We start from the raw sequence: 27,177 nt of genomic DNA, 5'->3' as shown, positions 1-27,177 counted from the left end.
CCTCAAGAATCATTGTACAGCTGTTTCAGAAGTGTGTGTTTGTATATATACTGTATATCTATACAGGCGGGAGGCAGTTTCTGTTGCAATAACAATAAAAAATAAACTTTCATTTCATATCAATTGTCGCCTTGAACTCCCTCTTTGGAGGACAGGAGGGGGTATTTCACAACCACTCTACGACAATAAGCTCCCAGTGTTCCAATAGAAAAGATTCGTAGGCTATAGTATTGAGACTAGAGACATCGGAAATCGAGTCACCACTGAGAAATCTCACTGTTAAATGACTATTGATTATAGGAATACATGATTGAGGAATAAAACTGCAATGCAATGTGAGGAGACACTTCCCCGTCATTGAAAACGTGAGGGGGACATGTCCCCCTGTCTCCCATGTAAATTACGCCTGTATACAGATAATAGAAAAACAACCGATAAGAAGATGGAGCAACAGTGATTAGCCAGTGCAAAAAAAAAACGCTGAAAGAATCCAGCTGTGAACTTTTGTAAATTGACTGAGTGCAATGCCAGTGGTTTCCTCCCATACCTCCTCTGTGAGATGGAATCGTTCAACATACATTGATGCATAACTTCAAAATACCCCCTTAAAATCCCCCCCGATAATCCTGGGGTAACTACGGACAGGTAGTGGGGTCTAAGCCATCACGGCATACATGAAACATTGTTGCATTTTTCAAAGGCACTTTTGAAGATGTTACTGAAGTAATGCTAAGCAAATTAGCTCAGGTTTTATTAGTTTATAAGTATGTATTAGGGTTATAAGTAGTATAATAAATAATTACTCACTATCAATACATAATAAACAGCAGTTATTTACATGTTAGTAAGGTAGTTTAAAAAAGGGCCCCTTATTTTACAGCATCAGGTGGGTCAGAAACAATGTACATGGCAAGACTGAGAGTTGATAATGAGGGGTCAATTAAATTAAGCCTTTGAATTATAGTGGTAGTGTTTCAAGACTTCAGATGCTCAGTGTACTGGGACCTAGCCAATGACAGTATGTTCCCTGTTTTAATGCACTTGGAAGGTGCCAACATGAAGGGGGTTATCAAAATAAATTGTAAATTATAGTAATGTCTAAAGAACTGCTTATCCAGTTGTGATGAAACTTGCTAAGGTCTATTTTATGAATACAATACAGTTTATTCATGAAACTGTTCTAGACTGTTAAAGAAAGTTAGTAAGTGTAATGAATATCGCACTGTATTTTATTCTCAAATTAAAAATTACAGTTTAAGCTGAAAGGGCCATCAGATGAACAAAGGGAGCAGTATAAAATCTGAATGAGCGATTCAATTATCTTTCTGTTGTATTTTCATAGGCCCACATTTAATTCAGGCCAGAGATGTGTGGTAAGGATTTAACGTACTGTACAGTGGTCACATGCTCCTGACGAGTAATCGCTGAAATGGAATGTGAAGGCGTTGGGTCATTCACTAGTCGCCCCCCCTGTGGACACCCATAGTCACAACCATTAAAGAATTGGGAGGGATGGCAGCACAGCATACAGACTATATCCAGGAGAACTGTCATCAGATCATGCTGTTAATTGAACTGGATGCACAAAATACACACGGACCACCCTAATGGCTAAACACCAAGACATCAGAATAATAAACAAGCAATCTCTGCAGTATGCTGGTGATTGCTTTCTGACTGTATAGATCACAGATGGAAGTCTATTGTGGCAAGCACTGTTTACATGACATAAAAAGCACATCTGTACCCCAGAGGGTGCAAACCAATATATTATTAAATTACAAAAAAACTACACGTAGCTTTGAGAATTTAACCTTGTCTTTCTGATCCAGTCTAGTGTTTTGACCTAAAAAAAAAAAAAACATGGAAGAAACTGGTTGAGTGTTGCATTGCCAAATTAATTTTGCATGAATCAAAATAATTTGAATTAATGTTTTAATTTGTCAAAAGAAATCTGTATGTACAAATAAATAACTAAAGTTGATACTTACTAGTTTTGTAACCTTATTTTCCTTTCAGAAAAAGTGGTGCAAAACCTAAGAATCATATAATCACGTTAATAGTTGCACAGACTTATGCTTGGCTGTACGCTGTTTTCTATGAAAATGCATATTCATGTGTTAGGCTATGAGCCTCATTATATTTTCCCGTCACAGTAGACAAGTGCAAATGCATACACAACATACTTGTAAAATCCAGCCAAAAAGGTTTTGCAGGAGGATTATTGTGAAGACTGGGGAAGGAAGAAACAGCTCAGGATTTGTGGCTGTATTACTAGTGGGAAGCAGTAGAAGAAACTTATCATGATATACAGTAGCCTTGCCCACCCATCAGGTATGCAAGTGATTTATTCAGCTCCTGGATTTCAGCATTTGCCTCCAATATCTTATCTTGTGATACAAGCAGCTTGTGCCTCTTTATCTCTGCAGGCAGGAGGTCACTCTCCATAGTGCCAAGGACTCCCTCTGCACGAGAGGTTAATACCTTGCAGAACCACCTTTGTAGATAAAAGGCAGCACCCATGGAGAGGGCCGCAGCTTTCGCAAACCTGTCTCAGGGTGCAGGACACTGCAGATCAGTGTATGGGTTGCAACAGCATGTGAAATCCACATTGACTAAACCTTCCTCAAACTGTGCTCCCTAACAACCTGAATTAAATCGCACGTGTGGGAAATACTTTAAAACGATTGCAATAAATGTGTAAACTATCAAGGGTGAGGCCAATGTTATAGAAACTGTTAAGGATACTATCATAAGGCAAAGCATTGTAGTAGGCCCTAGGCTTTTAGCTTGGTGGTACTGTACGTGCTAGGTGGCTAGTTACCTGTTAGTTAGAAGGGCATACAATTGGTAGAAGCAAATCAGATTCAATCAAATCAAACTTTATTTGTATAGAGCTTTTCATTTTCATGGCAGAGCCATCTCAAGGAGCTTAACAGAATACAACCGTTTAAAACATCAACAATAAAACTGCAAAAAGTGTAATAAAACTGTAGTACATAATATATATATATATATATATATATATATATATATATATATATATATATATATATATATATATATATATATATATTAAGAAATTTCAGTATCCAAAATGATAGATCATAAAATGAGGTTTTATCGTTGACTCCCGAGAATTGCAAGGTTTGAGGCCTCTCTCTCTAGGGGTAGAGAGGAGCGCCCCAGTCGACAGTGCAGGAGGCCTGGACCCTCTAACCACCTGGAATTTTCTTAAAACTCTAGCCTTGGTTCAGCAAGCGCCCAGCATCCTGGGAGCGGTCACTGGGATCGGACAGGCCGCCCAGGAATACAAGGGACTAAAAGATCCCTTAAGCATGATGGGGCAAGACCATTAAGGGCTGTATAGGTTAAGAGTAGCACCTTAAAATCAACCCTAGACTGCACAGAGAGCCAATGTAGGGCTGCTAGCACAGGGGGACTATATTTAGATGTTTTTGTTCTTGTTAAAACCTTGGCCGCAGCATTTTGTACAAGCTGCAATCGGTATGAAACACAGGCTGGAATACCTGAAATCAGGAAGTTCCAATAATCAAGCCTAGATGATACAAATGCATGCATGCAATCTCCCAGCATCCTGCAGCGAAAGAAAGCACCTTATTATAGCAATATTTCAAAGGTGAAAAAAATGACACTTTGGTTACATTCCTAATATGATGATAGAATGAAAGATCTTATTCAAATATTACACCCAAGCTGTTTTGTTTAGTTGACTCTTTGATGCCAAAAGCTTTACCTCTGTTTTATCTGAATTAAACAAAAAGTTGTCCGACATCCGTAGCTTAATATCAGCGAGGCAGGTAGTCAGAATACCTGAAGATAAAGTATCACCCGGTTTAAGAGACAAACATAGTTGAGTATCATCAGCATAACAATGAAAATTGACCTCATGTCTATGGACAATATCGCCCAAGGGCAGTGTGTATAGAGAAAATTAAATTTGTCCAAGAACAGAACCCTGGGGGACACCACTTGTAACTTCAGATAGTTCAATTTTAACATATTGTAGCCTATTTGAAAGATAGGATTTAAACCAGGACAAGACACTACCTGACAATCTTATCAGACTTGAGATGTTCAATCGCAATAGGATGATCAGTGCTGTCACATGCTGATCTAAAAGAACAGGAACCGAAGGAGAGCACATCATTTAGCACTCTAATAAAAGCAGTTTCACTAGTATGGCCAGGGTGGAAACCTCACTGAAATGTCTCTTATATATCATGTGCTAATAGGAAGGTAGTAAGTTGGTTAGCTACCACTCTCTAAAACTTATAGAAAGGGGAGACTAGAAATAGGCCTGAAGTTGTGAAGGATTTTGGGATCGAGAGTAGTTTTTTTAAACAATGGTTGTACTACAGCAACTTTGAAGGAGTTGGGAACAACACCAGATGAAGGCGAAAACGTTACACGCACATGTCTTAAAGAGATGGCCAATGTCCCAGAAGATATGAGCCATCTATGTGCATTAGTTTCAGAAGCAACTGGTGACTGATATGGGAAGATGACAGCTGCAGAGGACTGAGACAGGGAAAATGCAGCTATCAATACACCCCATAACTGTTACTATTGAATGCAGTTAGTGAGCAATCTGCACTGACCAGAACATTATGCAGGGAATTACACATATTTTCACAAAGCGCTAAGAGTGTGTGTGATCACTTTATTAGGAACATATCCTCCTTACTAAAGGGCCCATATCATATATGTCAATTTGATTCTTCAATGAACTTACAAATAATGACCAAAAAGGCATCATGACTTACTTTGACTGTCAGTACTGTTCCATCAGAATTCATACAGATTGCAGACATTACACACATATTAGAACAGTGACAGATATACTGTACCAGTACTGGTTAATTAACAGGCACACTGAAATACAGACACATTTATAAATGAATGTATACTGTATTAGATTAAAATTGCCAACGCAGACAAACAAGGTCAAAACACTTGTTTTTTTACTAACAGTATATAATGATTTGTCTTTAGGTGTTGCACTGGGATGGTTTATTTTTCACTAACAGTAGTCATTATGTAGGGTTTTATCCTTTAATTAGTAAGACTAATCACGAAAACAAAACAGCGTTGACAACACTCCATAAAAAATATCTTGTCGTGTCCCTGTCCTGTCAAATTTCGCCCCCCTGCCAAATTACTCCTTTCATTTTGAATTTGCGAAACAAAATTCGCCTCGTGACTGTTGAGTAGGAGGCGACAGCTACCTCACGATTATACCTAAATGTTATGTGTACCGCACTTCGAATTACAGATAAACACAGGAGGGTACCAAAAAAAAGCAACTTTGTTGTTTTAAGTCTCGTTTAGTCGTTTACCCACGTGCAGCGCATTGATTGATAATCTCTTGTCAATTTGTATTTGTTTTCTGATTACAACACTCAAATAATAAAAAAAGATAACAACAACAGCACACACACAAACAATATTTGTTCTTTGTATGATAACTGGTATACCGTTAAAGTTTTATTAACGGAGAAGCCACCGTTCCAAAGATCCAGACACCTCTTTATTGCTCGCGTTATCAGCTATCACCACTGTGGGGCAGACTGGGTGGAGTTATTTTTAGAATCACCGTTACTAAAAATAACCTCACGCTTGTAATTGCGTCACAACAAGTAACATTAGCTGTTTTTTTTTTTTTTACACACCCTATGTTTAAAACAAAGGTATCGGGTTAACCCGGTGCTGGCGTATAAAAGGAACAGGAAGACTGAGGCTGGAGACAGAAGGACAAAGCAAGACCCACCAAAAAGGTAAGGAGGGCAGATAGCGGGGTCTCGCCCCTTGCTTAGTACATGAATTCCAACCCTAGTCAGCCTTTTTAGTCATATGTTCTAATTGAATTAATTTACATTTATTTACTATACGATATTACTTTTAAATCAGTTTAATGTAGTTTAAATTATATATAATTATATATAACATATATAAACAAAAATTAATAAACGTTTGGACTAATTAATTCGCTTTGTATAAAATACTTATATGTGTAAAACTGCTTTAATGTTCACTTATATCTAATCTTTTAGGGTTTTCTCCTAAATAGAAAGAAAAATGACAGTCTGCTGTGAATATTGCAAAATGCAGTTGGTGCCAACCCCAGGATTCCACTATGTGAATCCACATGCTTTAGTGAAGCCGAGCGATGCAGTTGGTGCCAACCCCAGGATTCCACTATGTGAATCCACATGCTTTAGTGAAGCCGAGAAAATCAAGCAGAGGATACCTTACAAACCGTTCAGGTCAGCAACCTTCCGTCTGTCTTCCGTCTAACCTATTACAGTGCAAACAGTACTGGTTACAGCTTTATTTCTATGTTTCGGCGCCCTCTAGTGCTTCGCGCTGTCACTATCGGTTTTTATTATTATTATTATTATTATTATTATTATTATTATTATTATTATTATTATTATGGTACAGCCTAACTGCAACTTTTTGAAACATTTACATGTTTTCATTTATTTCTATAGTGCACATTTAATACTCGAGCAAAAGTTGTAAGCATCTTATTATATATTGCTATTGCATTGACAGACTGGAATCCAAAGTCTTTATCTGCAAAGCTAAGGGAGAATGAACATTTACAGGAGATGTTCTGTTGTATTGGGGTTCATTCATTAGCAAACAGCTGAACAGTATTTGCCGACAATGCCTGTAACTCTATAGCCAGATACAATTAGCGCACAGACTTTACTGTCCAAGTGTATTCATACAGATTTACTTGGACTTCTGACATTTATGGATGCTGTGACTCAGATTTATTCTCCCGCCAGTGACTAAACATTTGTTCTCCACGTCGTTCTCCACATTATCAATGCCGAGAGTGAAAGGATTTTAAAAAATATGCAGCTATGCTGTTACCTGAAACACTAAGTGATTCAGAGCGTCAGCTCCAGGACTTAATTGGGCAGACAGTGCCCAGAGAAACGTCATCCCATTCACTAAGTGACGTCTGCTACCTTGCTTTACAGGGCCTCCTCTATAAGGCAAGGAGGTGAATTGAAAGTTCAGCCTCCCTCGTTAACACCCACTCACACTACTGGCTATAAAATGTAGTGCATTCCCCGAGAACCACAGAGACTTGAGTATCTTGCAGCCCTACATTGGGTACTAGGCCTTTAGGTGAAAGGTTTCCATGGAAACGGGCTCTATTTTAAATTCACACACAGTACCTGTTGTATTCCAAATGATGAAGCATGTGCAATTAAATCGAGGCTTTTAAGAGACCCCTTAAGGATCATATGTTCCATATTTACAGCGAGGGAGGCTAGTAATTAAACTCACAAATACAGCCTCATTGAAATGAAAATTAACCAAGGGACTATATGGCACAGAGACGGATCAAGCCAGCTTTCAGCTAAACCAGCTGCAGAGCAGGCATATGGACTAGCTGCTCTGTGACCGCATTGCTCTCTACATATTCTGTGCTGCGCACCCTAACCTTTTGGCTGTGGTCATGTACAGGTCAACCAAAGGAGCGTCCAAGGCGAGGAGGGATCACATCAACACCGAGATCAGGAACATGCGAGCCCTCCTCCCAATTTCGGAAGATGAGAAAGAACACCTGTCCTACCTGCACACCATGTCTGTCGCCTGCATCTACATCAGAAAGTCTCTATTCTGTCAAGGTAAAAAGAAAACGTATGTTCTTGCAATGAAGGTTTCAAATTTCAAGGCTGCAGTACTGTATAGACCCTTATAAAAATGTACCACTGTAGTTTTGCACAGTAATCTTGCATTTGCTGTAGTTTATCATGTTTCGAAATATGTTTTACCATACCTCTTTGCTTTACAATGCTTACCTAAGCTTTATCATACTTTCACTTTGCTTTGTTACATATACTTTGCTGTGCTGTTACTATTCTGCCCTTTTATAAGGGTCCCTCTATTCTGTTAAGAACTTGACCTGAACTAATTTAATCTATTTCTTCCTCTCTTTTTTTTATCAGAACTGTGCAAGGATGTTGAAGAGACTTCCTGCCTCCCGTATGAGGATTTCCTGCAAGCTCTGCCTGGCTTTATTGTGGCTGTGTCCAGTGAAGGAAAATTGATTTACATTTCAGAGAATGTCACTGACTACCTTGGCTACTCCATGGTAAGATGCAATACAAACCATGCCGAGGCATTGCAAGGGCTTAAATGCTATTGACTGTTATTGATAGTTATTGATGGCAGGAGTTTAATTGTACAGTAACTCAATATTTATATGCATGCAATTCAGCGAAACAAATATCAGCATCCTAGTCTTACTGGGTAAAGTGTATCTCTAAGCGGGAAATCACAAATATTTTTTGTCATTTAAAGTGACGTTTGTTTTGGTTTTTTATGTATAATAGGTGGATCTATTCCAAGGAAATGGTTTTTATCACATGATCGAAAGCTCCGATCTGGATATCGCAAAAGCCCATCTACAATCAAACTCATCATCAGAAACAGGTAAGAATAATTACTGCTGATTCAGAATGGGGGGGTGGGGTGGGGGGCATACCTTCGTTTGCTTTAAATCAACTCACAAGACCCACCTGTTCTCTCTTGCTTTCCATGTTCTTTAAGCCTGATCTCTACTATTAGCTGCAGTGTTGCTGCTACTGTTTCATGTATTATGCTACCATCATGTATTCTGCACTACCCACTGTATTTAATGTATTATGCATTTGTTTTGTGTTGTTTTTTTACTGTATATCATGTATTATACACTTCTCTATTTAAAGTATTATGGATTTTCTTGTTGTTACTGCATCTTGTAAAGTGCTTTGTGATGGTGGTCCACTATGAAAGGCGCTATATAAAATAAAGATTGATTGATTAATTGATTGATTTTTGCTATAACTTCTACATGTATTTCTTACACACATGCTTTATTTTAAAAACATTTCCCAGAACGCTCATTCGTCTGCCGGATGCACACTTCCAAATCGTTTCGGCTCAGACATGGCAGTAGCTGTGCAGTGCTGGTCAGGGGCAGGTTTCACGCTTTCCCGGGAACTCCAGCCTCGTCCTCCAGCTCTGGAGCTGTCTTTGTGGCAGTGTGCACCCCCACTGTGAACCGGCTGCAGGGCTCCGAGACTCATTCCTATGTGCAGCGGTTTCAAAGTCAGCACCAGCCTGATATGATATTTACAGATGCCCCGGACAAGTAAGAACCAAAAGAAAACTTTCAAATTCATTCAGTATTTTAAGTCAGTTAAATAACATAGATACAATTTCAACCTAATTAAATGTCAAGACTGACAGTTTAGTCTAGTAGGTGATGAAAAGGGCACTGTGCCTCACATACTACAAAACATTTGAGAAACTAGTGTAACATTACTGCCATTTCTTATAACCCTTTATTAAACAGCTTAGAAAAATATCAGACCAGGTGTTTTCATCTCTAATTTAAATATGGCACAATATTGACAAATAAAACCGAATGATTCCTTTATCTGCTTGTTTAATTTTTTTCAGTATATTTTATCATCTTGGGTATTCCACTGAGGAAATGACTGGCCGGTCTTGGTACAGCTTGCTACACCCAGACGACCTTGGCTTTGCATCAGCCAAGCACAAGCTGCTGTGTAAGTACTGTGTAAATGAGTAAAAAATAAATTGAGTAGCAGAAGACCCCTGACACACTGAACTGAAATAATTTTTACATGCCAGAAGTTACAGTTTTTTTTATTTGTGTTTTACAGTGAAGGGACATGAAGGGAGATGTCATGTTGAAATGGTGGTGAGACTGCAGTGCAAGGACCTTTCCTGGACCTGTGTATACATCCAAGCCCAGCTGGATTCTGCAAGGCAATCTGTGACCTGTATAAACTACATTATCAGGTAAGAACACAATTGCAGAACTCAATTCTTGAAGTAGAACTCTTACAACCTCAAATTCACTTTACCAGTACCAGGAATACAGAGAAAAAAAGTTTCATTCAAACATTCTTATTATTGTGAATCGCTAAAGACAATGAAAACACATTGAAATAAAATGCATTATTTTATTTACAGTGAAACGGAAGCCGCACTCCTGCGTCAGCAGATTGACTGTCAAGGATCAGGAGTCCTTTGCCAAAAATCTGTGAACGAATATCAGAGTAACGCACCAGTGCCCAGGGCCAATCAGAGCCACAAAGAAAGACCTGCCAAGAGCCTGAAGAGACAGTTAGATAATGACATCCTGGTTGAGGAGCCCAGGAACAAGGCATCCCGAATTGCAGAGCCCAGCATTTACACGTATTGCATTTCTTTGAAATGCCTCTCTTGTGTGAACAGCTCCCCAGCAGTGCCATACTGTACACCCTCCACTCCACCTTATAGCCCCCAATCAGACTGCTCCTCTTTCCTGCAGGAGGACTCAAGATCCCCGTCCTTTTCAAATGGTTATTTCTTTGGCAACACCTATGGCATTGCAGACGAGTTGTTGCCACTGACTCGAAGCTCTCCTTCCTACTACCCTGGTGAGGTTTCTCTGGTTCCTAACCATGCTGTAGCTTTAGAACCTTTGCCAGAAATTGTGGACAGTGCCTTCAGCTTAGGTAGCTTTAGTGGATCCCAGGTCATTGCAGAAGAGCTGTCTCCCTCTTGTTATGATTTCTCAAGCTGCACTAATGATGTCCAACTGGTTCCTGACTGCATGACAATGGAGCATATGTCTGGAGGTGTAGCAGATTGCAGTTTTCATCTTGACAGCTTCAGCACCTCTGAAGACCTTCAAGGCAACTTAGACTCCTATATGCCAGACCAGAGCTCTGCTGAAGCTTCTCTGGTTCCTGGAAGCATGATGACCCCAGTTCCATCGCCAACAGCACAGAACAGCTTTCAGTATAGTGAGACAGAAAAAACAGAGATCAGCATTCTCGCAAGGCAGATCTCCTCCTTAGCTACAAGCTTTGATGCATACCAGAGCATAGACCAAGTTCTGAACATTCCATGTGACTTCACAAATGTGCAAGAACCCCAAAGAGACCAGCAGCAACTGTGCAGCTGGACAGACTCGGTGATGCTTGAACCTGAATCTGTCTTGAATGACGGAGTCTTTGACAGCATCTTGAAGGATCTGGCCACAGTTTCAGCAAAGGAAAGCAATCGATGCTCCCCCTTTGCTAGCTGTGCTGATCCTGAACTCAACCCCACGTCTGCTGTCTCATACAGCATGGAAAGCAACCAGCTCCTCCTGGACACAAATACTGTAGAGCCAGCTGACTTGTTGGTAATGCCACTTGAAGATGACTTATCCTTGAACGAGTTCTCCACAGTTCACCCAGCATTCGACTCCTTCATGACGAGTTCTGAGTGTGATGGATACTGCAATGAGTTGCATCAACTCGGTGAATATCTGGACCATAGACTCCAGCAAGGTAAAGATATTGACATGGTACTACTCGAATAATTATTACTTATTTTTAGTTCCACATACCCGTTGTATAAGGAGATTATGTATTCCTGTGCAGTTAGCAGCTTTAATGCTGATCAAATGAGTTAACCACTACTGTATGCAATTAAATTGGTGCCATTCGTGTTGCAAATTGTAATCTTAACTTTATTCATGCTTTTTTTCTTTTTTCCAGATGGGAGTGTTGAGAAATCCATGTACTGAAATAAGTCTGTGACTTACTTCAACTTGTATGGCACATTGTCATAGTTACCTGAAGCTTCTTCGCTGGATTCAAAGAAGAAAATGAATGCATTTGCTAAGGAGACTTATATATCTTATGCATCAAGGACTATTTCAGTGGGAACTGGTGTCCTAAATGAAACGCGTGCGTAAGTGTGCGTGTGCGTGTACGTGTGTGTGTATGTGTGTATATATATATATATATATATATATATATACACACACACACACACACACACACACACACAGAGTAACTGGCAAAACAGGAATGCAACAAGTGTGAGTTGTTGCCAGTTGTAATATGAGACTATGTAATTTTGTTAACCTTTACAGTACTGATTAATGGTATAGATAAATGTTTGTTTTGTGGACCAAAATGTTACAGGGAAACTGATAACTGACAATGTTGATTATTATAAATATTCACTGTACAATATACAGTTGTGTTTTGCTTTCTTTGTGCTGTTCTGAGCAAAGACGGAACCCATATTCTTCACTGTAAGCTGTGTGTAACGCTGTGTAATGTAAGCTCTGTGTGTAACGTTGTACAAAGTGGTGCTTATTCTGTCTTGACTTTTCAGCTTGGAGTTACTCTGCAGCACTTATAAAAATGCATTGTACTCTCCAACACTTGAGATTAAAAACAAAAAGGAGAACAAGAAAACATCATGTACTGTAGTTAATGGGTGACTTTGAATCATCTGCCCTTTCCTAATATCCAGTTCCTTGTTTAATATCTTATTGTGATATTAGGGATTAGGAAAATGTAGAACATATATATATCCCTTTAAATATTACACAACAAAATGACTTTGGGTAGATTCAGATTTGACGATCATATTATGCAAACAATAAAGGTAGAAATATACATAGGGCTTTTGGTTTTCGGGTTTGATTTTTGATATGTCCCTTTAAACATATTTTGAGCCGATTCGCTTTCTTAATCAAACACTAATTACCAAATTAAGTTGTTTCTTTATACAGGCATATCTTGACTGAGTTCACAAACGACATACCTTGATCTCACCTGATTCTATTTGAACCTGCATTTTGTTCTGGCTCGAATCGCTGAATTCAGCTAATTAATTTCCACTGCGTTTAGTTTCTAGTAATGCGTCGCTAATTTAACAATCTGGTATTCAGTTAAGACTTAACAACTTTTAATTAAGGTTTAAAGGGATGGAGAGGGAAGGAAAATAAAAACTGAAAGCTAGAAGCCTTAATTATACAGCAGAGTATAGAGAAAAATCTAAACTGGTTTGGTGACACTGGATGAAAATGCTTTTCTGTGTTACATTGCAAAGAGTTTTTTTTTATCAAAGTGAGCTTACTGTTTTTGTGTAGCTTTTCATACTAACAACATGTTTTATACCTAGTTGTGTTGACTACTGTTGTTAATGACTGTGTGTTTAAAGTAACTCTATGGTCCAGCAGAGTGACTACAGTATAGCAAGAAGAAGAAAAACAGAAAAAAAAAAAAAAATTGTGTTGAATCCATTGTGCCAAAAAGTGAGGACAATCCAAAACCGGAGGTTTTGCATTTCTGACATTGATAGATGTCATATTTTAATATACTGTATATAATATTATTAATTTTTTATGATTATTATATATTTTTTGTTGTATTTTTGTACTTGTGTGTTAATAAAAATCAAATTACTGAACTGTTTGATCTTCTCTTTCTTTCCTAAAATGTTAATATGCACTGCTGTGTAAAAGTCTTAGACATGTTGCATTGTTCTACTGTAATGCATTATGAGAATCAACAATTTACTCAAATCCTCCACTAGTGTTTTATACTATTATAACAACCTGGACTTGCATAAAGGAAAAACATTGAGTAAAATAGCTTGCATCACTTGATTTTTCAAGGTGTGGTATCCGAAGCATAATCAACAAATACAGAGAAACATCTGTAATTGACAAATCCAGCACTGGAAGACCCAACAAGCTGTCTAACAAGGATGAGCAATACTTGAGATAATATTCTTAATGAATATAAAGACCAGCGATGAATTGATAACAGAACTGGCATTAGGCACAAGTGTCATTGTCCACCCATCAACAGTCCAAAGTCCAAATTTATTGTTAACAGTGTTTTGTGTTTGTTCTGTGTATTTGGCCATTGTGCCTTTTTGTTTGGTAATTATTATTTAATTAAAAGTATTTTATTTGCTGCACCTGCCGTCTCTGAGTCTCCTCACTTTGGCTATCCTGTCTCAGCATATTGTAGCCTTTGTTTTGTTCTCCTTTCTTAACAGGTATTCTTACTGCAACACATCCTTTAAGTCCTGATTTTAGGAGTGACCTTTGTCACCTTTGTTAGTGACCTTTGATGGACAACACCTGCCAGTTCTGTTGTCAATTCCATGCTTGCCTTCTTTCTATTCCTTAAGGATATTATCATTTTGAGTTATTTCACCATTATTCCATAAAATTAAACAATGACTTGAAATTCTTGACAGTTAAGAAAACATTTTTAGAAATGAATACAATGGTGTTAGGTGTAGATCATCTTCATAAAAAAAAAACTTTCATTACTACGCCTTTAAATCTAATTATAATGCAAACAAATATTTTGTAAGTTATCGTACATATTATATTGTGTACAGATGTCATGCCATGCACAGAACATATGGCACAATTTTAAAGTTCAGTTTTATAATACTGAGCACAATGTCTGTGTTTGTAATATGTAATAGGTTACTACTGTTTGAGTGTCCCTTATTAAAAGACGCAATGTACAGAATGACATCTCTTTGAGACCCTACACATAACCTATTACCTTATTCTAATAGGTACTGAAGGGTTATGTGGTTCTGTTGTTGCTTTTGCTTATATCACTGTTTCTAAAAACAATTCTAAAAAAGAATCTTTCGAATCAAGATTCTAAAAAAGAGTGCCGAGTGAGATGAAGAAGCATATTATCGTTGGGTGCACTAAATCCCAGAGATGAAGAACCCCGTTTGACTTGCCCACATTCAGAAGAGGTTTATGAGTGGTCTCCTTATTGGACAGTGGTCAGTGGCACAGTGAGAAGGGATAGAATTGCATGTTTTCAAGCACCACAAAGCTTAAATTGCTGTTTTCTGATGGCTTATAATGGGCTAAAGGTCAATGTCACGGTGTGGCCTCTCTCTCTGGTAGATGTGATAAGGCAACAGGAAACAAGGGTTTAAACTTTTGAAAATCCATATTGTGGCACTTTAAGAAGGTTTGCATCCTGGTTAAAGTAAAAGTAAACCCAGGCACAGTACAAAGAGATCTTCAACACAATAAAAATGAGAGTGGTGGTGATGTGTCTAATGCTATGGTAAGGAAATGGATTTAAAGTTTTTTTTTATCACTATTTTTAACCTTTTTACCGTATCATCCCATACCAACTTCACATATATAGCGTTGTTCATGTGTAAATAGCAAATAGTACGTTACAAAAATACACAGCAAGCCAAAATCAAATATCTTTTCAGCTTAAATAGACATATCTTTTGAGTTTAGATTTAAAAATACTGACAGACTCAGCATTCCGGATAAAAGTGACGCTCCCAGGAACCAGCTCTTTTAAACTAAAAGCTGAAACTAAAATGTCTTTGAAAGAAAAAATGGTCCATGACTTGAAATGATGATCGGCGATAAAAATAATAAAAATCATAGTAATGTCTGCAAAACAAGACGAAAACATAATATGATTTTATAACATTATATTTACAATAATCAGTGAAAACATCTAAACTCATTCCACACTGCAGGGTTTTCTTAAAAAGATAACCCATCTGAAAACAACAGAACGCTCTCACAATCCAGAAAGATAACCCAGCTCAAAACAGCAGACTGCTCTCACAATCCAAAAAGCTAACCCAGCTCAAAACAGCGGACTGCTCTCACAATCCAGAAAGATAACCCAGCTCAAAACAGCGGACTGCTCTCACAATCCAGAAAGATAACCCAGCTCAAAATAGCGGACCGCTCTCACAATCCAGAAAGATAACCCAGCTCAAAACAGCGGACTGCTCTCACAATCCAGAAAGATAACCCAGCTCAAAACAGTTGAATCTGTTAAAAAAAAGCCCTGAAATCTGATTTGTTGTACTATTCAGCTATTGCATTTTATATTTTAAGTTACCTGCTGAGCACACTTCTGTATCAATGGGCTGTCTCTGTCACGACTGATACTTCTCCTTGTAGTATCATTCGGACACTGCGCTATTTATAGTGAAAAGCAGAGGACCCAGGTTCAGTTTTATTTACCTCTAAATAAACACAAACCACTCCAGGACCAGGGTTGCCTACCCCTGCTGTAATATGTACAAGTATAAAAATTGTGTTTAAATATTATAACTTGGTAGGCTACCTATGCTTACAGTAATGTACATGTTATATGAAGACTGAATGGGCACCTCAGTATATCCCTCACATTCTAAAACATTCAATAACTTGCTAAAGAACCAATGCAAGTCCGACTCACAAACTTGCACTAACTCGAACTACTTGGGCCAATGTTGTTTTCTTTTCCAAAAGCGCCATCTGGAGGATGCAAGCTGTACCTGTTGTTCGTGAGCCTGAATCACAAGTTGCATGTGTTTGTACTCAGTTGAGCAGGAGTCCACGTGTGCACTGGTTTATAGCGGAATATTGATCTCTGGCGTACTGTTGTTTGTATGAGCATTTAAAGTGTAAGTATTTAATGGTTTCCCTACACATATATGTTAAACTTTCCTTTTTTAAAATGCACGTTTAAAAAAGTTAGTCTTCTTACCGAAAGAAGTTTAGCGAAAGGCCACACCAGAGCCGGGGACTTGATTCAAAATTTAGACCGAGGCGAGCGGTTGATGGTGGGAAGTCTTAGCAGAGTTGGCTGTGGCTTTAATAAAACTATACGCCATGTTTTTATTTTCTTTATTTCTTGAGGTGGGGGTATGAAAATATTCCGAGTTGCGTTTGCAAAATACTGTAAATAGATTATTTTCTTTATCTTTGGGTGGAACAAACGAAGGCTGACTTTATTCCTGTTTTCGACTGTAGATTTACTACATACTGTAGGCCTGCTACGGGGTCATGTCCATTGACAGAATTGCTGTGTGAATGAGTAATAACAATACTGTATTAAGCCGTGGTCTGTTATGTTCTCTACATTGTATAAATACATCCCTACCTTAGTGTCATTATTAATAGTTACTACTAAGAAGCTGTAACCTAATCGCCATTTTCACAATTGTTAGTGGCAAACCCTAAAGAGTTATGGACGTATTTATAGGGAGGGATTTAATTGCTACTCGCACCCCTGCTGTGCAATTGTTGCTGGTACTGCATCAACAAAACTCTCACGCCTGGACAGTGCAGTATGTATAGCTGGGATGAAGAAGACCTGTTTCTCGGTTGGATTTTAAGTCATCTTTTCTGCTGCTACGCCATGAAGGTGTATTTTGGATTTCGATCTCATAATACTGGAGGCAACGCCGTGTGCTCTTGCGTTTAGATTACTTTATTTATTTATTGTTGCTGTTGTACAATATGTTGTGCAGAAGTTTTTATGCAGTGTTTATGTATCTGTGTTACTGGCATCTGTTGAATGGTTTGATTTGGGTGACACTCCCATATACAAATGTGGGGGTTCAGGTAATACACAGCTTTAGTGGTCAGTAGTTAGGCAAGGGTAACTAATAAAATAAGACTCCGTTATGGAACAGAGCAGGGGTGCTCAAATCTTCAGGTCTGGGGGCCTATAGGTTTTAATAAAAAGCAAATTGGACCTGAAAGGTGGTTAAATATATTTCATTAAGTAATTCTGGGTACAGGAGATCAAAGACCAGGAGTTCCCCAGAACACCAGGACCAGAATTTTACACCCTTCTCTTTGTCTTGTTTGAATGTTTTGTCTCTTTTTGTCATTGATTTTATAATGTTATTTCGACCTGCTTTCTCAAGCCCCCCCACTCCCCACCCCCCGCCAAAAAAAATAAGATGTATATCTCAAGGGTTCTATCCTGGTTAAATAAATACATTTTAACTTTAATTTGAGTGAGCATAATACTGAACTATGTAAAAATAAGCAGCGGTAAATGTTTATTTAACTTCTATTCCTCAAGCCTTCAGAATCATGTGCTCACCTGTGCCTCTAACTTTTTTTTTTTGTTCTAGTTTACAATGGCATCGAAAGTGAAAAGAATACACATAAACAACAAAACAGGGAAAAGCAAGCAAGCCACTCCTGGTAAATTAAATACAAACCTGAAGAAAGGGCCAAGTCTTACCCAAGAGTCAGAAGCTGAGAGCGATGACAGTTTGACAGGGGACTCTGAGGAAGAAATGGAACAAAACTTTCAACTGATCAGTAAAAAAGAACATATAAAAGCCCCAGAATGGGAGAGTGACAGCAATGGTGAGGCAGACTCCGTGGAGGATGAAGATGACAAACAGAGTTTAAATAGCGAGGACTCGGACGAAGAAGAGAGCTGTGACGAGCAAGCAGGCAGTGGAGGAAACGACAGAGTTGATGAGGAGGACAATAAAAACAATGTTGAAAGTGAGGATGTCAGTGAGGTTGATGACAGCAACTCGGAAAGTGATGTTTCTGATGATACTCCTGGCTTTTCAGATTCAAAGAGGACTGATGGCAGCAATCAGACCCATGAAGACATTAAAAAAGGTTACATTGTTTTCTTTTTTTCTGGGTAGTTCTGTGACCCATTCATTGACTAACGCTGTTCAAAACGATTATTCGATTAGTCGGTTCAAGCTTTCTACAGGTGAAGGTCATTGGTGTAGATTGGGCTGATTTACCATTCCAAGTGAAACAACTGAAGAAACAGCAGCATTCACTGATTGGTATAGATTGCTGTTTTCCATGAGCCCAAGAAAAACAGCAATCCTCACAAATTCATGCAGCTGTTTCTTTACTTTTTCACATGGAATCGTGTCAGTCAAATAAATTACTTTTTTTTTTAACAGAAAAAATCTATTTCTACCATTGTAATCGGTATACAACGCTGTAAAACTGTACACTGCATTATTTTTAGATTCGTGTGTGGTGGGGTGTTTTGAGATTTACATGGTTAAATGGCATTCAGTCTTATTTTAAATTTATATTTGGGTTTGCCAAGAAAACCATCAATAGCATTCTTAAGCTCACAAATATGGCTAAACAGAAATGTTCGTTGCGGCAGTGAAACCTTCATACAGGCGTGGCTGTTTGTTATTTCATCCGCCGTCATGCATTTTGTCTCACTCAACCCGGGTCAGAGCGTGTCACCCCACATCCTGCGGTGAGTTGCTGGGACCCAGGTTAACCCGGGTACAGCCCAGGTACGTGGTTTCACACTACACAGGATTGTGACTCGGGTAGCCAGAACTTGGGTCCGGACCCGGGTGGAAGTGCCAGTGTGAAAGGGGCTTTATTTGGGACTTAAGGACAGACACTGGAGGAGCTCAGGGCACAAGTCTGATTATTTTTCCATCTGTATTTGAATAAATATATCTGCTGCTGAGGCCTTTGGGATCAGTATCTATAAGGGCATCACCCTGGTAACAGTAAGATTGACTTCTGGTGGAATTGGTAGCAGTTAATCCACGTTGAAATCAACTTCACTTCAAGGCCACTCCTAGTTACAGCATGCATTTGCCCTTACCTATTTTGTTGCATTACAAATCTAACCATCTCTCACCATCTGAAGTTCAAGCCTTTGCTACCACTTGGGGAAATGAATTTACTAATTGAGATTATGAAAATTAGCTTTTCCAGTATGATAAAGAAAACAAATTTGTACCCATAAGTGGATGTCAGCACAATTTGCGAAGGAAATATTTCATTCTGATAAATAGCTTGAGCCAAACATGTGGAAAAAGTGAAACAAGGTAGAATCAATGTACAGTATTGCTTACTGTAACACTGATATCAGTAATGCATTGTTTTCTTCCAATTTAGAGCTTTCAACTATGTCATTTGAAGAGCTAATGAAGCTTCAAAATAAAGTAGGAACTAAGGTCTACAATGAAGTAGTTTATGGAGCAAAAAACAAACCTGTTGCTGGGAAGAAGAAAATCAAACGACAGAACAAAAACAGGTAAGTAAAAGTTTTGTTTTTTGAGTAGCACTGTATTTCCATTAATTTGAAGATGAGAGACAGATAATAAAGTAGTCTCCGGCTAAGAGAACACCCCTCTGAAAGCAAGCAAAGTGTTCTTTAGCCAAATTGTTCTCTAAGACAGCGTTGACCACCAGCCACAATGAGCCAATAAATAAATAAATATTCATTACATGTCATGAAGCACATGCATCAGCATATGAAATGAATAGAATAAGCAAGAGAAAAACAATAAGCTAATGTTAATAAACTATAATAACACTGTGTAACAATTTTTATTTATTTTTTTGTTCCTGGGTAGTGAGTGTTATTTCCTAATTGCTTATGCCTCAAAAGTATAGAAAGTGGCTATTATTCCCCACAAACTTTGCTTTTGTGACCAGGACAGTGATATTTCAAAATATCACTATTTCCAATGGGAAAACGGGCAAATGTGTGTCTTTTCATTCACATAAAGTCAGAAAAAAACAACATATGAATCCACATTAACATGTATTTATACTAAAGTAATACAAAAATGACTACAAAAGATTTAGAAGTGAGTAGTTTTTCGAGATTTACAATTATACTGTAAATACACTGTAAAAAGTTTGTGGGGAATAATAGCCATTTTCTATACTTTTGAGGCATAAGCAATTAGGAAATAACACTTACTACCCAGGAACAAAAATTGTGTTACATAGTGTAATAAAGTTAAAGACAAACTAATGTTAATAAACTAACTGTCAAACTAAATTAGCACAGCACCCCTACACACGTTAAAAAAAAAAAAATGCAGCAGCAGCTCTAGATTAATTATGAAAACCTGTACTTGTGTCTGATTCATGTTCTTTTCAGTTTCCAACTCTCTAGCAAGAGAAACAGCAGTGCTTTTTGTCATTTGTTTACATGCCATTTCGTAGCTGAGGTGCACTCGTGGAAATCAGAATAAAAAATGAGGCAAGTTGTTAGTATTTTGTTCCTAGTTTTATTTTTCAATGACAGATACCCTGAGGATTCCAGAAATTCAAAATCATCTGCTTGGTCTGTTGCTCAAATTGATGCAGTGTTGCAGTGTGTTTAATGATTTTATTTACAGACCGATGGAGGTGTCTGCTAAGAAACCTGTTCCCTTTCTGAGAAATGTGGTGCCTGTTAAGAAAAGAGTAGGTGAATTTCACTTCACTTGAAAGCTGATACAAAAAAAAAAATACATTCTTTTTGTTCTTGTGCAGTCATTGTCATATTTTGTACTTCGTCTTATATTAAACTTCATCGCTGAACTGCATCACATCACTTTTGTAGCCAAACCCTTGTTTTCAGACATACACTAATACACATTTTAAGGCTGATTAACGAGTTTTGCAGGCGTGAGTACTTGTTAATGCCTGCACAAATAGACTACCAGTGTTGTTGCCTAAAGAAAACATTTTCTTTAAAATGGTGTAATTATTTGTGTTAGGTTTTATTACAGTCCAGCTTTGCTTGCCTTTTCCTAGAATGACACCTTATTGCCATTAAGAACTGCAGTGTCCTCAGTATTGCTGTGTTACTACAGTGAAACCATTGCTTAAGATACCGGCCCTTACCTCTAGGACTTGGATCCAGCTGCGATTCAAAGAGAATTGATTTTGGATGTTGTCTCAACCTGTCTCAGTATACAGATATTGTCAAAAGTTCAGCATCACCTACAATTCTAGGATTGAGACATAATTAAAAAAAAAAAAAAAACTATATGCATAATTTAGATATTTTATTTAAAATCGTGTAATCAAAGAAACTAACTATAAAGCAAAAATCTACCAGAAGCCATAATAATAGTACAGTATTTCATGTTAAATTTCGAACTGTCACATTTTAAAGTTGTCAGTTTTCTGTTAAGTATATTGGAAAACTGCAAAGCGGTATGTAATTCAGTATGCTAATGTAACATTATTCAGCTGGTTTCATTCAACTTTATGAAGAAAAATTAGTTAATTCTGTAGGAGGATGTAAAACTTTTGGTCACAGCTGTATATTGGATTGAAAAAAAAAATAATCTATATATAATAATTTTTCCATAGACATCAAGAGATCCTCGATTTGATGACCTCTCAGGGGAATATAAGCCAGATATATTTTATAAGACATACGGATTCCTAGATGACATCAAGAGAAAGGAAAAAGAGGTAAGAAGCCTTTTGAACTCAATTCACCTTCTTGGTAGTAAAGTAACCAAACTGAGAGCTTTGCAACTCGGCGTTTTTGTATTTTATTATTTTGTATTTATTGATGCACCTTTTAACCTAAAAAAAAAAAAAAAAAAAAAAAAAGTACAATCTGGCATTGGAAATACCTGTATCAATAACCTGCACTACTCAGTTTTTAACTGACCTACTGCAAAAAAACCCCAAAAAGAACAAAACTGTCTCTGGGATACAGCAGAGTTTTACTAAAGATATAAACCAACTACAGCTGTGTCAATTCAATCATAGACTTTCCCAGCTTCTAATTGTGCAGTGTACTGTATACAAAGTAGTCTTACTTTTTTCTTCACCACTAAAAACAAGCTGTGTTTTTTTTAATTGCTTAAGATTGCCAGTGAAGGTGCTACCCTAATCAAAAGGGAAGTGATTTTTTTGTGTGTGTGTGTTTGCTGTATTCAGCAGCATTGTATTGCATGTCGATCGTCGAATAGTAAACTTGAGAGCTTCAAGATCAGTGGGTTGTTCATTGAAATTCTACATTTTATTTTAACAGCAGCAGCCCCAAAAATGAACTTCCAACTAATCAGACCTGTTTTCTAACAATCTGTCTATTTACTGTACTATCGGTCTGATGGAGTACCATTTATTTTGTAAGGAGCAGTTATTGACAAACCAGTGTTCTTTTAATAGGTCACACTGTATGTAGTGCACTTCACTATAACAGATTTTGAATGGATATCCTTATAGTGTATGAAATAAATACAGGTGTAGATATGTCATTTCTGTCAGTAAAACTGGTCAACCCCTGTAGCCTCCAATGAAGTTGAATTGTTGAGGCATTTGAATTGAAGTATATTCTTTCTTTACTCAAGGTGGTCCAGAAGAAGCTGAAGCAAGCCAAAGTACCCGAGCAGAAAGAACAGTTGCAGCACCTTTTACAGAGAATGGTGGGTTCATGTTACTGTATTTAATGTCATTTTTTTCCTTTCCTATTTACACCAAGATTTCCAGGTAGTTAACTCTTCTTGTGTTTTTTTTATGTATTTTATTTTTTTAATTTGGAATCGGCAATTATTTTTTTCTTGTTTTCTCCCCAATTTGGAAAGCCCAATTCTTATTAATTTTTTTATTTTACTCGGCTCACCGCTGCCACCCCCGCACTGGAGACACGTGTCCTCCGAAACAAACGTGCTGGCAGCTGTCCGCTTCTTTTCACACCGGAGGACCACGCAGCTCTGGGCAACTTACAGGCAGGCCCGCAGGTGCCTGGCCAGACTACAGGGGTTGCTGGTGCGCAGTGAGCCGCGAACACCCTGGCCGACCTAAGCCCTTCCCACCTGGGCAGCGCTCGGCCAACTGTACGCTGCCCCCTGGGAACTCCCGTCCACTGTCGGTAGTGGAATAGCCTGGACTCGAACCAGCGATCTCCAGGCTATAGGATGCATCCTGCACTCCACGTGGAGCACCTTTACCGGATACACCACTAGGGAGCCCACCTCACCATATTTTACTTGTCAGAAGTTTTATAATCTGTTTATAATAATAATACTACAACTGTTAACAGTGGACCATGTTAAAGTAAAAATACTTTACTGCAATACGACATACAAATTAATCTCATCAATGAATTGTTTATTTTCTTTTTTTAATAAAGATTACAAATTGTTAACTAAGAAAAATCTACTCCCATGCAAAATAATGTTGGGCATTCTTATTTATTATTGAACTGAAAAATAACGTACATGGTGCCTTTTGTAACTGTAGACAATATATTGTGTTACAATTCACTCTGTTGTTAATACAGGGTCAGTGAGTTCAATTAAAATGTGTCTCAAGTCAAAATTATAAAGCAGGCCAGTTCAGAGGGTGGTAGTTAGAAGTCCAGTTCAATTAATATTTTAGGTGCAGAGAAATGTTTCAGGAAATTAGAACGTTGATGCAGTAAACAGCTACTGATGCTCTGTTAATTGAATCGAAATTAATATTCCTCATTTGCTAAGGGGAAAATTAGAGTCAACTTATCGTTTTCCATAACGTTTTGTTCAAGTTGTAAAGAGTTGAATTGGGGACACAATGGCCTTATTCGTTATAAAGTGTAGCTATTGCACCACTGAACTTTGATTTAAATCAGGGCAAGGAGTAGAGAATGTTTGACACAAATAATAGAAGGGAAACTGGTAGAAAGCAAGGGAAGAGGGGTGTAACATTTTGCAGTGTAATACATGATAAAAACAATATTAAACGAAATGGAAAAGGGGGTTCAACAACTGCTTGCATTTTGTGCCTCCCTCACCCCCTGCTCCCCACAGATTAACCAAGAGAAAGCACAAAAGAGCATGCAGAACCAAAGAGAAAAAGAATTGGAGTTCAAGAGACAGCAGCGGGAGCTTGTGAAACAGGGCCAGAAGCCATTCTTCTTAAAGAAGTGTAAGTATCCCACTTGAAACACCAGAATCTGTTGAAATATCTTGGATATGTTAGAAGAAATTATTCTTTCAATTGAGATTCATAACAGTGTTATTGGTTATATCAGTGATACACAATCATTTTGTCTCATGTTTACAAACCAGTCCATCAAAGACATTATTCCCCTTACAGTATGTCTCAGATGTTGCGGTTGGCTGTTTTAAGTAGTGTCAAATTAAAAACTAGATTAACCAAAGACATAGTGGGTTTATAAATGCCTTGAGTTACATACGCAGCACACATGTTGGGCATGGGCACATTTAAAACACAAAACTAACACCATTGCTGTCATCTGGGGACGGCTGTACTAACGGCAAAAAAACAGAAGGGTCAGATCCAGTATCGCTGGAGCGGAAATCATGAGAGGGTGTTGTACTACATGGATCTGGATCAGGCGCCACTGATCCGTAGTCTTGATCCCATTCTGTGAACTTCAATTGTTCTATTTTGCAGCTGACAAGCGTAAGCTGGAACTGGCAGAAAAATACAGTGAGCTGAAAAAGAGCGACAAGCTGGAGAACTTCCTGAGCAAAAAGAGGAAGAGGAACGCCACAAAGGATCGCAGGAAGTTGCCATTTCAGAAGTCGGCATATTGAAAGACACCCCCCCTCTGAAAACCCCCTCCCCAAAAATAGGAAGTTCCCCCTGATTACTTCAGGGGATTGTGTTAAACTGTAACTTCCCCTGATTGCAGCCTGTAATGTATTAGTGTTGTGCCTGGAGACCATTTTTGTTTGTTAAATTAAGGCACAAATACTGCCGTTTTACAGTAATTGTAATACTATACCTTGCAAAAGGGCAGCATAATAAATGTAATTGCCGTGGAATTACTGTTTTGGATGGTGTATGTACATACTGTAAGACAAAATATAATTTAACACTGGATTTGGAAGGGTGTTGGTAGTATTAGCATATTGTTATGTGTATGTCAGGTTAAATTTACTGTCTGTAGAATTTTCCAAATGGGTCAGCATACGTATATTTTCATAAACATGTTTTTTGTTTTGCTTACTCTGTATATTTACCATTTTAAGTAATGCATTACTAGTGAACATGCTGACTCGAATCAGGCCTGATCTATTCTGCTACGATCAAAGGGAATGTAATCAGGATTGTTTTGTATTGAGATTATACTGTGTAATTAAGTAGGCACCTGTTTCATCCTTTTGAATCTCAGCAAATTACCTGTATGTTAATTAAACCTAATCGGTGATTCTGTTTTATGTTTCATCTTACTGATGTTGCAAAATAGCATCAGACACACAGCAGTACATTTAACTATATTTTGTATGATTCTTCCAATTGCACACATTCCCTCAAGACTACATCCCGTTTTCAAAAACTTAGAAGGTTGAGCAAATTGAAGCAATACAAATTTTAGAAACAAAGCACAAAAAAATACAGAAATGATTTGTGGTCAAGATTTTAAAATATCAGGTACTGCACCAATCCCACACTTACAAGAGAGTTCTGTAATCAAATGGAACATGATTTTGTTTTGGGGGGCCAATATGTGATCCGTATTGTTTGCTTTGTAAAGCTATCCTTTGCTCCTCTGGCAAATGTTTTGCTAGAAGTTTGTATTATTAACCCATTAAGTACCAAATATATTTTTCCGGCGGGGGGGGGGGGGGGGGGGAATTTGATACATTTAATTTTTGGGATTAACAACATTTGAGTGATTGCAACAATGTAGTTAAAGAGAACATTAAAATAACAGGTATTGATTACAGCAAAAAAATGTGCCAAAAATTTACAAAGTCTGTCCTCAAATGAGGACAAAGGCACTGAATGGGTTAATGAGTGAAGTGCTGTTGTGCCTACATGCTGGTTACAGTGTAGGATTTAGCCTAGTGTCCAATTAAGTGAGTGTGGCATTGAAGTGGTTTCTTAATATTGTAACTGTTTTCGTTGAGTGTTTCTGTTGAACATAGCAACCAATAGTTCATTGTTTGGCTAATGTGTCAAAGCAGGCTGCATATTATTCCTTTTTTACCACAGTACTCAAATTAGGTATTTCCACAGGAGCAAAAAGAGGTTTGAAGCTGAATTGCCATGCCCTTAAAAGGTTTGACCATCAGAGGTAGCTTTAACTTCAGCCCATGTACAGCTGCCGAATGCTGGGATTGAAGATAAGGCAAAGGAAAGAAAGTCAGTGTTGTTAATTTTGAACACTAACCTAAACACCTGCGAAGTAGGTATTGAACAATTAGGGATGTGTTATTTATTTATAATACGCAATACGATTTTCTGGAAGTGCATTCCAGTTATAAGTGACTGGAAACAGAAGTTGGTTGGGCTTCTGTTTTCTGTTCAATATCGGTTACTCTTTTCAGTTGTATTAAAAAAAAAAAAAAGGTAATAATAAAATAAGGAAAACGTGTCATGGCTTTAAAGCAGTGGTTCCCAAACGGGGACTCCTCCGGGTGCATGAGATGATTTCAGCTGGGCTGTAGTGCATGCTGTAAAAGTACTCAAATAGAAATATACGAAATGGAAATATTCTCATTTATATTCATTTATAGTATGTTTTTTTTCAATGAAAATGGGTTGATTGTAAGGATAACACACTTTTACTTTTGCATTGAAACAAGCCAAATGTTTGATTAAACAGAAAACCCCTCACTATAGTTAGGCATCTCTGATGTTAGACCGGCTGCATGTTTCACAGCTATCGAGCATAGCAAGCAAAACATCACAGCCCAGCAGACTCTAGTGTGTAAGGTGCTACTGCCAATGACCATAGGGACGAGGCTGGTAAAGGTGCATAAGGGATGAGTAACTCACAATCCAATCCAAGCAATGCCTGGTTTAATCAGTAGCAGTAA

The 27,177-nt window shown here is 38.0% G+C and overlaps 3 protein-coding genes across 4 annotated transcripts; all 3 read left to right on the top strand.

The window, feature by feature from the left end:
• Positions 1 to 6,896: 6,896 nt before the first annotated feature.
• On the top strand, positions 6,897 to 9,862 carry npas4l (neuronal PAS domain protein 4 like). The gene is made up of 7 exons (XM_041251674.1): positions 6,897 to 7,031; positions 7,436 to 7,690; positions 8,018 to 8,140; positions 8,382 to 8,481; positions 8,926 to 9,181; positions 9,493 to 9,602; positions 9,720 to 9,862. Exons 1-7 carry the CDS (start codon positions 6,897 to 6,899, stop codon positions 9,860 to 9,862), a joined length of 1,122 nt encoding a protein of 373 aa, XP_041107608.1.
• A 150-nt stretch (positions 9,863 to 10,012) lies between these two features.
• LOC121316632 lies at positions 10,013 to 11,620 on the top strand. Its single transcript, XM_041251673.1, has 2 exons — positions 10,013 to 11,381; positions 11,592 to 11,620. Exons 1-2 carry the CDS (start codon positions 10,013 to 10,015, stop codon positions 11,618 to 11,620), a joined length of 1,398 nt encoding a protein of 465 aa, XP_041107607.1.
• A 4,577-nt stretch (positions 11,621 to 16,197) lies between these two features.
• rrp36 (ribosomal RNA processing 36) lies at positions 16,198 to 25,562 on the top strand. 2 transcript variants are annotated; one of them, XM_041251970.1, is made up of 8 exons: positions 16,198 to 16,311; positions 17,776 to 18,283; positions 19,559 to 19,697; positions 20,797 to 20,863; positions 21,761 to 21,865; positions 22,756 to 22,830; positions 24,193 to 24,310; positions 24,803 to 25,562. In XM_041251970.1, exons 2-8 carry the CDS (start codon positions 17,782 to 17,784, stop codon positions 24,943 to 24,945), a joined length of 1,149 nt encoding a protein of 382 aa, XP_041107904.1. In that variant the 5' UTR covers positions 16,198 to 16,311; positions 17,776 to 17,781; the 3' UTR covers positions 24,946 to 25,562. The 2 variants fall into 2 exon arrangements, with proteins under 2 accessions (XP_041107904.1, XP_041107903.1); XM_041251969.1 differs by lacking the exon at positions 16,198 to 16,311 and adding an exon at positions 17,034 to 17,054.
• Positions 25,563 to 27,177: the final 1,615 nt, after the last annotated feature.

This window comes from Polyodon spathula, chromosome 6 (assembly GCF_017654505.1).
Source record: "Polyodon spathula isolate WHYD16114869_AA chromosome 6, ASM1765450v1, whole genome shotgun sequence".
In the NCBI taxonomy this organism is placed as follows: Eukaryota; Metazoa; Chordata; class Actinopteri; order Acipenseriformes; family Polyodontidae; genus Polyodon; species Polyodon spathula.
Note: the sequence above shows the minus strand (reverse complement) of the source record. Positions and strands in the feature narration are given on the sequence as shown.

What these genes read in the sequence shown, in the direction of transcription:
- npas4l (XM_041251674.1), top strand. Translation starts at nt 6,897, where the DNA reads ATGCTGTTACCTGAAACACTAAGTGATTCAGAGCGTCAGCTCCAGGAC. An exon ending in ACTACCTTGGCTACTCCATG is followed by an intron (nt 8,141 to 8,381) that starts GTAAGATGCAAT and finishes TATGTATAATAG; the next exon opens with GTGGATCTATTCCAAGGAAA. An exon ending in AGCCAAGCACAAGCTGCTGT is followed by an intron (nt 9,603 to 9,719) that starts GTAAGTACTGTG and finishes TGTGTTTTACAG; the next exon opens with TGAAGGGACATGAAGGGAGA.
- rrp36 (XM_041251969.1), top strand. An exon ending in AAACGACAGAACAAAAACAG is followed by an intron (nt 19,698 to 20,796) that starts GTAAGTAAAAGT and finishes TTTTATTTACAG; the next exon opens with ACCGATGGAGGTGTCTGCTA. An exon ending in AGCACCTTTTACAGAGAATG is followed by an intron (nt 22,831 to 24,192) that starts GTGGGTTCATGT and finishes TGCTCCCCACAG; the next exon opens with ATTAACCAAGAGAAAGCACA.
- LOC121316632 (XM_041251673.1), top strand. Translation starts at nt 10,013, where the DNA reads ATGCATTATTTTATTTACAGTGAAACGGAAGCCGCACTCCTGCGTCAG. An exon ending in GGACCATAGACTCCAGCAAG is followed by an intron (nt 11,382 to 11,591) that starts GTAAAGATATTG and finishes TCTTTTTTCCAG; the next exon opens with ATGGGAGTGTTGAGAAATCC.